Below are 14890 nucleotides of genomic sequence, written 5' to 3'. Positions count from 1 at the left end.
GTGTGCCTGTTCAGCCAAAAAAAAATTCCAAAATGCAAGGTGTTGGATGAAAAAAAACTGGTGCTAGCCCTCCACACTGAAGTTCCCAAAATATGCCTTTATGGAGCTGGCTTTGTGCACAGGGTCACAGGAATGCTGCAAAAGAAAATGGCCTTTCTCAAACTGCGGCCACAAGGTTTGACATGGTAAATGATGTAAAGTGTCTGGACTCAAAAATGTGGATGTGAGTCTACTTTTGGCTATATAGTGTGTTATACAGGAATTGTAGGGTTTTTTGTTGGTTGTTAGACCACCTTCTTGGCTCTGACTGTGGATCTTGATAATAATCATTAATACTAACCCAATTTAAAAAAAAAAATGTAAATATTTTTACCTGTTAGAGTCCCATCCATATCAATTAAAACAACTTCATGTTCCCAACGGAATCCAGCTTTGTTTGGTGCATTAAAGTATTGTATTCCATTAAACTTTGCACTCCATCCTCCACACCTGTCACCGCATAGTCCAACAACTGTTGTCACTGCAATAGCTGCACAGTTTGGTCGGTCAAAATTCATAAACTTGACTGATGATACTGTCAGTCCTTCATCGAATGGTAGAGTAATGCCCCTAGCTGTGCAATAACTAGAGCCAAGCCCCAGTTCATCAAGATGGCCAACAATAATGGCATTCTTAAGGACAGCTCCACTGGTCTCACCCCATCCACCAACGTAAGATGAAATTACTCTTTTGGTTTCTATGCCAGAATCTTCATTATTTACCATGGTAAAGTTATGGAACTGAAGAGCACCTCCATTTACCCATTCAGCTCCTTTCTGGCAATTCCATGTGGTCAACGATTTGAAAATAGCAGGGGATGGTGTAGAAGAACTGCAAGATCCTTTTACCATGGGGAAGTATTCTTCAAATATCCAGATGCCAAACCACCCCTGGGAATGGACAGTGTTATTGTAGAATTCACCAAGTGGCACTCGTTTCTGGCAAATGTTCGGGTCGTAGGATGGTCCATCAGGGTTGTCGTGCATTCTGTACCAAAAACCAAAATGTGTGCCACCAGCAGCTGCATTGTGCCTGATGGTGTTATTAGGATTTGTTACCCAAAAGGCTGCTGGGGTAACATCATCGTTCAGTAGACTGGTACTTTGCCGTACAAATACTGCCAGGTTGTATTGAAGCACATTGCCATGTTCTATGCCATCTTCGATGAAGAAGGCTCCTCCCATGATGTCATAAATTACGTTCTTCTCTACAAGAAGATGGTGAGTGTTGTGGATAGTTACTGCTCTGTTGTAGGTCTGGTGGATCCCACAGCCTCGTACGTATGACTTATACTGCATATCACCCATTAAATGCCAGTGAATAGGATAACGTCCCAACCGGAAAGCTTGACCTGCATGGAAAACCTGAAAAAGATAGATTTACGATGTTTTGTTTCTGTTCTATAAAATGTATTCTACTGATCATGTCAGTACAGTCAATACTGCTATTAAAAGCCAGACTCATAATAGCATACAAGGGTTATAACCTTTTTCTAGCTTTGTGCTCCCTGTATTACTACTGGGCAGATTTCTCTGCACTTTCTCTCCCAGAGACATGACAACAAGGCAATGGTAATTTCTCCAATCAACACCTAAAACCCCTCATGAAATTTCTACCTTTTTTTATATAATTTCTCCAAAAAGAAGAGAATGAACACCTTTGTAAAATATCCCCTCCATACCTGTCCCATTAACATTTTGAGATTTTGGATTTCCCTCCAATTTCTGTCTTATTGACAAACATCACAAACACCAATTAAACACTGACAGTGATTAAAACCCTTTCTATGCTATCCAAAATGTAGAAAACATGGGTGTGATGGTATGATGAATCATAAACTGCCTTCTAATATCCCTACCAAAGCCATAGGTCATCATCTAGCATGGATTCTCCAACCTCCAGCTGCATTTTTGAATATACAATATATCACATTTTTTCCTTATGATAAAAATAATTCCTCCAATGCAGTGAAAGTTTGTTGGAAAAGCTGTGACCGATCAGGCAATCAACAAACAGAAAGCAGACTTCTTTTTCAGCAAACATTAAATCAAGAACATAACAGGTACCTCTACATATTCTATTCTTCCAATGGAGAGCAGCTGGCCGGGCTTTGTGGCATGAAACATTATACATCCACCAAACTGATCACTTCCTATTTCTTCTCCAAACCTTCCCTGGAAACATGTTTGTGTTGCAAATTCGCCTGGAGCAAGAAGACATGACATGGACATAATATCAGGTGTATTCTACTAGTCAGTGTAAAGAGCAATACGGCAAATTTAGCATTGTCAGCATTTCTTGGTTAACTTGTCAATAACCCTATAAACAATTGACCTATTTTAATAAGTTTTATGTTTTTACAGGGCATATAAGGTTTTTATTTGGTACACTGTTTTGGAGACAACCCTGCTCTGACTCATTAACATACAAAAATGTAAGCACATTTTTTTGACATTGATCTAATTGTATCTGATCAAAAACACTATTAAATAGATGGCACTACCATTTTCCACTGCAGCCTATTGGTAGCATTCTTTATCTGCAGCCTGCATGTATTATAGTTGATATACTAATTTCATAATTGGGAACTGCTCTGATTGGTTTCCGATTATCAGTGGGGACTGGAGCTGTAAGTGACAACTTGAACTGAGAACCACCAGCCATTCAAGTGTTGGCTAATGACACCTAAAGATAAACTCCAAGAATTAAAAAGGTTAACCCATGCCGTGGGGCTACCACTGCACTGCAAGGTTAAATTGTTCATTTTGGTCTAAGGACAGAATAAAATAAAATATACTCTCCTGATCCTCAATCCCACCTGGCTTGATAGACTAGTCCCCGCAACCTCTTCTTCCCCGGACTCCGGTGGTCAAAGCACCTGTGACGTCATCAAGTCTAATGCAGGTTCATTCACCTGCAATAGATGTGAGGACGCCGAGGGACATACCACAGCTGGAGAGGAAGGGGAGAGAGAGTTCTGACCACCGCAGGACCAAGGATCATGTGAGCATAGTGTCTGTATTCCAGCCCATAGAGAAAAACAAGCAGTTAACCCTTGCAGTGCAGAGGTAGCCCCACAGCAAGGTGTTAACTTTGTTAATTCCTGGAATTCTTCTTTAAGGTGAGGAAGTTTATGAATAGTTCCTCACCACTGGACATAGTTGACATACAGATTACACGTTGAAAGGGGTTAAAGGAATTCAGTTATTACAAAATCATGTGAGTTTTAACTGCAGGACTCTGCATCTGACAATTCTAGTTGCATGGCAACCACTTTTCTCTAACTTTGATTTTCTGCATACATCTCCTGAAGTATGGATGCCACACATCGAGGACACGCACATAATCAAAAGCAGGCCAATAATGGAAGCCTCTGTATTTCTTTCAGACAGGTGGATAGAAATCCACTTCTGTCTGCACAACATGAAATACTCTAACTCCGGAGATTCATTATATACTTATAACACTTGAGGATTCATCTAAAAATCAGATTTGGACAATGCATTAAAGGAGAACTATGAGGTGAGTAGTTCTAGCCGACCTGTGACAATGAGACTGTCACAGGTCGGCTCAGTAGATCGGGAGGTGAGCGAACACATACCGGCGTTCGCTCACCTCTCGATCCTGTCACGGCAGAGAGCCGTGACAGGATCGAGAGGTGAGCAAACGCCGGTATGTGGATTCCCCCCTCCCCGCTCCGATCCGCCAGCGCTGACTGGCAGAACAGACGGGAGGGGGCGGGTACAGCTGACTCTGCCTCTAGATAGGCAGAGCCAGCTGTCAGTCACGCAGCTGGGCGAATCCCGGCACAATTGTCGGGATCCGCTTCAGCTGCGGCATCTCAGTATACCGCGAGCTACAGCTCGCGGTATACTGAGCCTAGGGTGATGGGAGGCCGCTAGTTTGTGTCCTCCCGTTACCCTAAGGAGAACTATGGGGAAAAGCCTTAACCCCATAGTTCTCCTTTAAGAGATCAAGAAGACTGAAGCTAATGCAACAGAAAACAGTAAATTACCTGTATCAAATCCATCTGGACAGGCTGCTATTTTGTCACTCCATTCCACATTGGTGGAACCTCTGACCAGAATGTTTCTTGTAAGAAGGCCAACTTCAGCTCTAGCTTCAAAAACCGTTCCATCGGGCAAGGTGACTGATATGCCTAAGTGCTTGTACACCAGTGGCTCACTTAGAGTCAGGTTTTTGCCATCAGCAGACACAGATTGTATAGTTCTCTTCTCATTCTGGTTTTGACTGTGCCTATTAGGAAAATAATACCAGAAAACGATCATTTCAGTGATTTATAAATGCTGCACAAATTACTTTATAAATTACAATCTACATAGACCTGCAGAAATGACTTAATTTGCATATAGAAAAATGCTTCTTTAATATTTCATCTGATTTGTGATCATAGATGAGAAGTGTCAATAGCAATAAAAGCTCCATAACATACCCTGTTTCCCCGAAAATAAGACCTACCCTGAAATTAAGACCTAGTACTATTTTTGGGAATTGCTAAAATATAAGACCTACCCTCAAAATAAGACCTAGTTGTGACCATTTCCAGGGCCGGTGGTGGCATAAGGGGGAACTTGAAGAGCTGCGGGAGAGAATCAGCGGTGCCAACGAAGCCAGCACTAGAGGAAGCAAGGCGGCAGCGAAAGGAGCAGAGCCGCATAAGCCGATGTTTCCTCTATAGCACCGACTCCTGTCACAGGCGGAGTGATACCAAATGCACTCTGCCTGTGAGGAATCCATAGTCAAAGTGCGCTTCGCTCATTCTGGTTACCAAATTGCTCTTGGAAAGCTATGGCACCCCTGATTGCCCTGATCATCCTATTCTTAACTTTGCAATTTTGGATGATTTAATTTGGATTTGCAATAACTTTGGATTGTTATACATTAAAAAAAAAAAATAAGACCTACCCCGAAAATAAGACCTAGAGTGTTTTTTTGAGTCACAAAAAATATAAGACAGTGTCTTATTTTCGGGGAAACACGGGGTACCACTAGTTTTAGTTAAAAATTATTTCTCTAGAGTGCCATCCAAACAAATACCACAATGTTAACAGACCACATGGGGGAACAAAAACATTGCCTCACCCAGGTGAAAGGGCAGGGATTGCTTTATCAAGGCCTGACATTTAATAATTTTTTTCCTGGTAGGGGTCTCATATTATTATTTATTATTATTAATAATATTATTATTATTTACATAGTGTCAACAGTTTGTGCAGCACTTCACAAAATAGGGAGACGGTACAGTTACAATACAAGTCAATATAGGAGTGTTAGGAGGGAACTGCTCGTCACAGCTAATGTACTAACATTGACACGAGTATTATTATGTAGAATAATATTTCACTAGTTCCTGTAACACTGAGGGGTTGATTTATAACCCGTTCACACAGCAAACAGCTATGCAAATAAGATTCAGAACACATTATGGCCACTAGATGGAGCTGAGGAACATAGGAGTTCTGATGCTTTTTGGCTTTATCTAGTTACCGTAATGCACTACAAATCCTTTTCACATAGTTGTTCGCTGTGTGAAACGCTTATGAATATACCCCTATAGGTTTGGAGTGCAAAGACCTGGAAAAAGATTTAGTGTTGCACTATTTATAAACCGAAAATTAATAAATATTTCCATGTTTACCATTCAGGAAAAGACAAAGAGCCTGGCTTGTTAATATGGAATAAAGTGGCCCTGTCAACAAATTGAAATATTAAATAAAAACTGCCCCTGTTAGGAATAAAGTAAATATGTATCCCTCCTGTCTGTCATGCTGCCATATAATGCAAAAAGAGGGATTGCAGGCTCACGTCTGTGCAAAAATCAACACTTCCAGAAGTACTGGTCTCCTGTGTTCCCCTCAGAGCTCATTTGTTCATCTTGCCAACCCTTATGTCACTACAGGACACAATAGTGATGTGGAGTATGATATGAGGAATCATTGAGTGTTGCAGGGGACACAAATCTATTGTTATTTTTGTGCACTCAGAACATGGAATGGTGGCACAGTTTTCTGACAATGTTATTGGGATGTCATCTGACCTATCAACCCAACTGTCACTTTGTTTACAGGTTCAATATTGCAGAGAATCCTGTTTCGATTGTTTAAGAATTATTCAGAGATTCAGTCCTACAATCTCTATTATCTGGTGCAAAACATCTACTGCACAGAGGTATACTGCATGTCACCTGTAAATCTCTGTTGGTGTGTGCTGTGGCTGGTTTAGCATAAAGTAGCATTTACCTGTGTCCGGTTGATGCAATCACAATTTCATCCCCTGCTTTCCAAGTCACACTTTGCTGTAGAACCAAAGTAGAGCTTCCAGCCTCCACAGTCTGAGCTAGCCGGGTCCAAGTCACCGGCACTGGAATACCTAGAAAACATCAACAGGATTCTGGGTTGGCCTTTGCTGTTTTTTTGTATATTAAAATACATAATCACTGCCCTATGAATAAACATGTTTTTATTTTAAAAAATTACAGTATATTACATACAGTAATTACATCAAGATATGTTTATTTGATATCACATTGATACTGGAATTCTGTAAAAAAAAAACTAATTACATTGGTGGGATCTATTTAAATAAGTAAAATCTGACTTACCATGAAGATCCAAAGTTCCTTGCCTGACTGCCAATGTTTTTGCTCCATAAACAGGTAGCTCTGGGGAACGCAAGTGTCCATGCAGAGTGATGATAGCTTTGTGCTGGAATGGGGCAGCCTCAGTTCCAATCTAAACACAAAACAAACAAAACCCATTAAAATCAATTCTGTTTCAGTCCATGGATCTTCTTATAATGTAGTACCGTTGTGGTCTGCCATACCTGCAGAAGACCACCATCTGTAATAAGAATATTCTCAGCCTGGAGCTCAATGTCAGCTTCATCAAATATCAGAGTTCCTCCTGGTGTTAAAGAAAAGGTATGCATATGAAACTCTTACATCTTCTACTTACAAAGCAGAACGCACATTCAAATTTTAATAAACCGTTTAATAAAATGCTACACAAGCAACCATAGCAATCAGATGTCAGGCTACATTACTGTAATACCCAGCATTTCAAACTAAGCTGGAACATATGAAGCCCTGACACCCAATATGTCACAGCTAAATCCACATATTGACCATAAAAATCAAGGCATAAAAGTAAGTTAAAGGTGATCACATAGAGGCTGCCTGCATTTCCCCACAAACAACCAATTAGATTTAGAAAACATGTGAAAATAGCACAATGTGTAAAAATTTGATCTGATTGGTAATAGATAAGTTCTTATGCAAGACACTTTGGTAAATGAAGCTGAGCGTCATAATAAACTGAACAGAGATAGAAATTTTGTGAGGCAATGGCTCATACAGTATTAATGAAAAGTAGCCTATCAAAGATGGGATGGCAGCTACAGGACTCCACTAAATTTCCCTAGCATCCTACTCTGATCTACAGGCAGATTGTCTATACATAACCTGCTAGCTGCTGTCAAAGCATGTTTAGAATACAGTACCTTGACAAATGGGGTGAAATGACGCTCTAATGCCCATTATGTCCACTATGCCCATACCAACAACTAGAAGTCTGCCAGCGCTTCATAAAAAGAATGGTGTAAATTGGAATACTGGCTTGACCTTACCTTGAATCAAAAGCATCTTCAGCACTGGAGTGCTTTGATCCAGAAGGATAGTCTGTCCTTGAGTGATGACAGCTAGTGAACCTTCATCCGGGGGCGTTTCACCTCCCCAGGTGTATTTAGAAGACCAAACATCGATGTAGAAAAAGTCGGCATTGTCCTAAAATAGACAAACAAGGAAATCATATTACACAGGAGGTATGTAAACTCTATTTTATAAAGAAAGGAACCTACAAATCCAAAATGTAAAATTAGAGGTGCGGAATAGACTATATTATAGACTACCTAGCTCTCTATTGTCTCCCTTTAACAACCAAATCCCTCTGTTCCCTTGTTTTAGACAATTATCCCTCTTTTAAGTCTGATCTTTCTATCTATCTATCTATCTTTCCCAGTCAAAACATTCTTATTTTTGGACAGCTTGGGGAAGAGTCAAGCTGGGTATACACTAACTGTCTTTTCTTGTACAGTTCCACAGGCTTCACAAGAAAAATTGCTCAATTTCCCTTGTTTAGCATGGATGGAGGGATCCCTTCACGCTGGGCTATTTTATTTTGACAGCAACATGTGTTCCACTGTCGGAATACTCATTTACTGACTGCAGGTCACTGTTCACTCAATAATTTTTTTACTGAATTCTTCGACTTGAAAAATCAATTTTTGTCAAACGGAGTGGTACCGATAGGGCCAAACAATGTAGGGAGCATTAACTGTAATGGCAGTGATTTCTAACAATCTTTTGTAACATGTTTTAACTCATAGAGTATGTCTCTAGTCACTAAAGTCTGCCTGTAGCATGTATGCAGACTTTGGTAATTTGCTTTAGCATTTCCAGCCGCATTCTCTGCTAATCTACTGCAGGCATACGGGCTCATCTAATGCGGGCAGACTGCACATATTACACTACGGTATATCTAGTCTCTGAACATTTTTTGTAGAATTACATAAACTTAATATGGTTTGTCTTTTTTGGCGATGTCAGGGGCTAGACTTGAGGCCCTGATATATTAAGTGAAATGGCCACCACTACTATAAATACTGAAATTGCTTTTCTTTTTTCAAGCACTAGTATATTGGAACCATAGCATTGTTGCCCATGGAAGTAAGTTACATATATGTTTTTATTTTCACCAGAAAATTAAGGTTTACCATGTATGGTGCTGTGGATCACACAATCTGTGTGCATTAAACTAATGAGCTGCCACCTTTCTTCTTTACTGGTGTATGAAGAGGCATGTTACACTGCATTGGGTAACACCAGACTCAATGATAACAATAATCCAGATTCAATTGCCTATCAACTGGGTACTAGGACATCATCCACTGCCATGTTTATGGCTTGTGTCCATGATCCCCTTTCCTCCACATTACACGCATAGGAACTTTCATGATAAATTGAATATTTAAAATTGAGACTATAATCTATAGGTGTGTTATGTCCTATGAAGCATTTCTGGGATGGCAGGTGTTAATAATAAGAATGTCAGATGGTATTGGTAATGTAAAACAAATCTTACCATTTTAGCTACTCCTTGGCCTTTGATGTTCACCCGGACCTTTGCCTTTTGTGAAGGGGATTGGGCTGTGGTAATGCAAACGATCTGTGTGTCATTAACTGATGTAACATTGCACTGGGCTTGTGCGATCGTGACAGTGATCTGTGAGGCATCATTGCTACAAAGGAAAAAAAACATATTTTATTTTGTTTAATATCATATTTTGATCACTAGACATGTCCATTTAATTAATTATGTTGATTACAAGACAGTTCCCTTTAATGAAATATGTTGATCACTAGACATTTCCAATTAATGTATGGTGACAATTTTGGGGGATGTGAGGGAAAGATAAAATATTTAATGTAAGGTAACATATTTTATCTATAACAAATTATTAATATTATTATTATTATTATTATTATTATTATACAGGATGTATATAGAGCCAACAGTTTGTGCAGGGCTTTACAATATTAGGAAGATATTACAATCACAATACAATTCAAGACAAGGTGGTAAGAAGGGCCCTGCCCCTGAGGGCTTACAATCTAACGGGGAAGGGCCAGTGATACATGAGGAAGTAGCTGTGTGGGGATGAATTGTCATTCTTCCACTTCCTAATATTGTTTAATTACTTTGTTTTCCTGTGTTTCTATGTTCTTCCCTTTGCAATGTCCTCAGTTTCCCAAAGGGAATCTGTCAACTCCCGGAGTTTCTGTTTAGACAGACAAGATTTCTTTTGGACTAATGCTAACCTGATCTTGACTGCAGGTCGTGTATCTTCTATGTATCTTCTACCATAACGCAGGACATATAAGGGGTAGTGGATGATAGGGGAAGATAGGGGATGTAGGAAAATGTTTTCTTTACATTAAAGTAACACTCAACTCAGGAAATAAATCTTAAAGATGCATTCAAGTAGCTTAACTATTAATAAAAATGTATCTTATTTGTGTATCACTCGGCTGTAGATCCTCAAATAATCTCTGAATTGGTGCTGACACTGTCTTTCCTTCTGGAGGGTGGATACTTTTGTTCCCCATGGTCCCTGTGTTTTGTAAAGTAGCCACGTTCACTCCCAGTTCACTCCCATGATGGTGATGTCAACATTGGTGTTAATACTTAAAGGAGAACTATGGGGTCAGTGCTTTTCCCCATAGTTCTCCTAAGGGTAACGGGAGGACACAAACTAGCGTCCTCCCGTCACCCAAGGCTCAGTATACCGCGAGCTACAGCTCGCGGTATACTGAGATGCCGCAGCCGGAATGGATCCCGACAATTCTGCCTGGATCCACCCAGCTGCGTGAGTGATAGCTGGCTCTGCCTATCTAGAGGCAGAGCCAGCTGTACCCACCCCCTCCCCCATCCGTTCCGCCAGTTAGCGCTGGAGGATCGGACAGGGGAGGGGGGAATCCCTGCAGGGAGCCGTGAGTGAGAGTCACGGCTCTCTGCACGGATAGATCGAGAAGTAAGCGAGCGCCGTTATGTGTTCGCTCACTTCCCGATTTACTGAGCCGATCTGTGACAGTTTCATTGTCACAGGTCGGCTCAGATTATGAGGCTGAGTGAAAATCACTCACCTCATAATTCTCCTTTAAGGTAGTAAGTAAAGTACTTGAATGCATTCTTTAAATTTAACTCCTGAGTTTAGTGTTACTTTAAAACTTTCTATATGCCACTGGATCAAAGATTATATCTTACGATCATGCTCCCACGAACCTCATTGCTGATTGGAGCAGTAAACATTGTCATACCGCTGACGGCCCAAACCGCTGTGCTCTGTGAAAGAGTAAGGGTCTGGCTCTCTGCTAGAACAGGATGCAAAATTCCCCTTTGTTCCAAAACTGCCCCGCAGTACCTCAATTCTGCCACTAGTCCTCAGCCTTCTAATCTGACATATGACAACTAGCATCATTCAACTCACTTACCCTGAGCATAGGCTGCAATGCAACTGGAGAGGGGCTGCAAAGTGATAAGCTCATCTCTTTGTCACTTTAATTCCCCTACTATTACCATGCTGCTTGTCAGAACTAATAGGCTTCTTATAATGCTGCTCGCCCTCCCAATCTGAGCTCTGCTGTAGAGGGGAATACAAAAGACTGATACCAAGCTAAAATCAGGTACTTACACTGCATGCATTTAAGAGAAATATAGTTAATGGTTTATTACTTAATACAGAGCTGCATTTAAGTCTGTTATATCTGCCTGGAGTTTAGTTTAAGCAAACTGTTTTTGTTAGGTAAATCATTTGTGGATGATGATATACCAGTTTCATTGTAATACTAAGCTAAATTTATAAGCCTTGTTTTTTTTATTATATTTTTTTTGTGTTCTATTTATTATTACATATACAGTTTGTAACATCTGACAGACTGGCTGGCCAATAGAAAAGCATTAGGATTATAATCAATACCCAAACTTAGATCCAGTGATGGTGAGTCTGGTACCCCCAGCGGTGCCTCCTCTCTTAGGGGTGACATCGTATATGAATGGGGTTAGTGCAGTAGTGTAGTTAAAGGAGTTGTTGATCCAGACAGCATTGTTTCCGTTAATGACCACGACATTACAGATCTGAGAAGAAATGTTTGTATCTGGCAAGAAGACATAGAGAGTGAACTTATTTTTCGCCACATGCGCGTGTAATTTATCACCATATCAGTGTACATATGATAAAGCCCTCACTCTATTGATTAATAAGTACCAAGGCCTTTTTTCCATTTTTTGTTTACAATCCACATTTTTGGCCTGAAAATTACTTAAAACCCTCAAACATTTATATATTTTCTGAAAGCCAAGACCCTATTGAATAAAATGCTGACAGTTGCAAATTTTTTTGTTGCACGACATTAGCACAACCTATTATCAAACCCAAAAATCTTGTAAAAAATGCACTAAAGTTAAATTCAGCACCCCCAAAACACAATAAAATACCAATTTTTGTAAAAAATATAAAAGATGAGGTTACAACGAGTAAATCGATACCCAACATGTCCAGGTTAAAAATTGTGTGTGTCCGTGAAAATTCAGTACCCCAAAAAGCCCCCACAGGTCATCAGTTTTGAGATACGCATAAATATTGGCTCTGGAATTATTGTGCAGTGATACCCAACATGTGTAGCGCAATCTGCGTTTGTGTACGTAGGCGCACCCAAAACGTGTTTATGTAAAGACACGCATGCTCGCAGGGTCTTTAAAAAAATGTATTATTATTTTTTACATTTATTTTATTTAATATTATTTTTAAAACTGTTTTTTTTTAAACTTTACTTTAATTGCTATCACATAGGGGGGCTTACAATCCCCCATGTGATAGGATATTGATGGTGACAGGCACTCTTCAAGGTGATACTGGGGGTCCAAAAGAACCCTAGTATCACCTTTCCACCCTAAATAATAATTTATTTAGGTGCAGATCACACTTCAATAGCTTATTGCTGGGCTTCAAAATGAGCAGCTACCCCCTTGCAGTGCGGACCTAACGTTTTAGTTTTCTGGAGTTTCTTTTTAAAAGTCCAAAAGTGAGCAATTAGGAGACTTTGTTATTAGGGTTTACATATTCTTTATACTTGTGAGGAATCTGTCCTAAAAAATTTTGTATGAAAGGCAATTGTCAGACAAGGATAGAACTGTTTGGTTGAATGAACAAGTCTAGTGGTATCTAGTTCATTGAAGTCCGCAGTGGTAATCTCATGTGGTTTATTATCTTCTTATCTGTATATTGTTTAGTGACTGCACTTCCTGGGAAATAATCTAGATGTGAATGTTATTACAATGATGCTTAGTTACATATTCTTTATAATAATATAAATATTTCTCTTTTTAAATGATTATGTATCAATTTGCTTCAAATGATGTTGTTTTACGTTTTTCTTTTCTTTTTAAATGGTTACATTTTTTTTATTAATTGTTATTTTGTAAATGATATATTTACACATTGAGATAATTTTGGATTTCTTTTTACTAATTATTTTACTTATGCTTCATATGATTTATAAACCTGAAGAAGAAGTGAGTTTTACTCCTGAAATGTGCTGGATTCTTGGTTTACAATTGCAACTAAATAAATAAATGGATTCTTGTTGGATGTTTGCTTCTTCACATTTTATTTGGCACTCCTAACCTTTGTCATATATGCCCATTGTAATTGGTATGAGTCAATCTGTAGGTATAAGAATTATTTTTCAAATTATTATTCTAATAATTATTATTTTTATTTTATTTTATTAATAGATTCATGTCCTTATCTTTTGAGATATGAGAAATATTGAGAAATGTAGTTGCACAAATAAATATATCCATTAAGCGTTTTATGAATTATGGTATAATATCTATAAGACTGAATAACATGTTACATTTTCTGTGCCCTTCTACATTTTTTTACATTACAGTTGTATGTTTTTGGGTTCATCTGGCTGGTATTATTATACAGAATTTACACAGCACCAACAGTTTGCGCAGCGCTTTACAATATAAGGAAGACATTACAATCACAATACAATTCAAGACAAGATGGTAAGGAGGGCCCTGCCCATGAGGGCTTACAATCTAAAAGGGAGGGGCAAGTGATACATAAGGAGGTAGCTATGTGGGGGATGAATTGTTTGAGAATGTGATGGTTGAGTGGTTAGGTTGAGGTCGGATAGGCATCCCTGAAGATGGCAGAGACTCTAGTGAAGTCCTGGAGGCGAGCATGGGAGGAGTTGACGTGGGAGCTGGAAAGCATGAGGTCTTTGGAAGAGCGGAGGGGACGGTTAGGGTGATACTTTGAGACCAGATTTGAGATATAGCTGGGGCAGAGTTGTGGACGGCTTTGTAAGTGATTGTTAATATTTTTAATGTTATCATTTGGGCTATTGGAAGCCAGTGGCTATTGGAAGTGATCTGCAGAGGGGGGTTGCAGACACTGAACGGTTGGTTAAGTGAATGAGTTTAGCAGCTGCATTCATGATAGACTGAAGTGGGAATAGCCTGTGAAGAGGTCGGCCAAAGAGGTCGGTCAAGACGAGAGATAACAAGTGAGTGAACGTGATGGGTAGTTCAGTCACTTACCATTCCTCATAGGTACTTCACAGAGGAGGACGCTTGCATTGGATCTCTCTCCATCTATTTTGCAGTCAGAGTTGCAGACCAGCACCTTGGATAGCGTCTCATCAAACCCAGAGCCAGCAATGGTGAGCATCAATCCACCACCAAAGCTTCCTAAACATCATAAAGAAATAAATCATTAACTACATATTCATTTCATTGAAAAAATATATACTTTTAGTAACAATTTTTAAGCTTTGTTATTTAAAGTGTATGTCAGGGGAAATAAAAAAAGACATGAAAATAAAGCATTTAATTGACTGTTCTTCCTTTCGAGCCATTTTAGCATGCAGGTTAGTATCCGTAGTTTATGGGTGGTAAGGGGCGGTGCCTCACATTGTTATTACATAAGACACTGTTTCCTTATTTTTTTTAACTTGAGTGACATTTTATTTAATTACATTTTATTCAGCAATGCTGCGGTGTGCTGATGGATGGTTATGGTGAGCTCCAGTGCGTTGCAGATAAAGGTGTTCCACTTCAAGGCAGCATTGTGGTGTTAACAAGGCACATATAAAACAATTGTGTCTTGGCGATAAGCATGCATTCATCTACAGTCTTAGTGTCAGACCAGTCCAAGTATTTTCATTTTATTTTCCATCTCTAGAACTTGTTTGATTAATAAT

General features: G+C 39.3%; 1 protein-coding gene across 1 annotated transcript in view; it reads right to left on the bottom strand.

Annotated features, from left to right (window-relative positions):
* PKHD1L1 (polycystic kidney and hepatic disease 1 (autosomal recessive)-like 1) overlaps positions 1-14890 on the bottom strand; it is a 129406-nt gene that overhangs the window by 36958 nt on the left and 77558 nt on the right. The window contains exons 42-51 of the mRNA XM_018570706.1: positions 14229-14378; positions 11593-11770; positions 9198-9354; positions 7684-7840; positions 6883-6962; positions 6662-6791; positions 6300-6429; positions 4055-4296; positions 2106-2242; positions 374-1403 (exon numbers count right to left, since the gene is read on the bottom strand). Of these exons, the coding sequence (XP_018426208.1) occupies positions 374-1403; positions 2106-2242; positions 4055-4296; positions 6300-6429; positions 6662-6791; positions 6883-6962; positions 7684-7840; positions 9198-9354; positions 11593-11770; positions 14229-14378 (2391 nt within the window). The remainder of the gene's footprint in view (positions 1-373; positions 1404-2105; positions 2243-4054; positions 4297-6299; positions 6430-6661; positions 6792-6882; positions 6963-7683; positions 7841-9197; positions 9355-11592; positions 11771-14228; positions 14379-14890) is intronic.

This window comes from Nanorana parkeri, unplaced genomic scaffold (assembly GCF_000935625.1).
Source record: "Nanorana parkeri isolate BGI_ZX_2015 unplaced genomic scaffold, ASM93562v1 scaffold39, whole genome shotgun sequence".
In the NCBI taxonomy this organism is placed as follows: Eukaryota; Metazoa; Chordata; class Amphibia; order Anura; family Dicroglossidae; genus Nanorana; species Nanorana parkeri.
The sequence above is the reverse complement of the archived record's forward strand: the minus strand, read 5'-3'. Positions and strand labels throughout refer to the sequence as shown.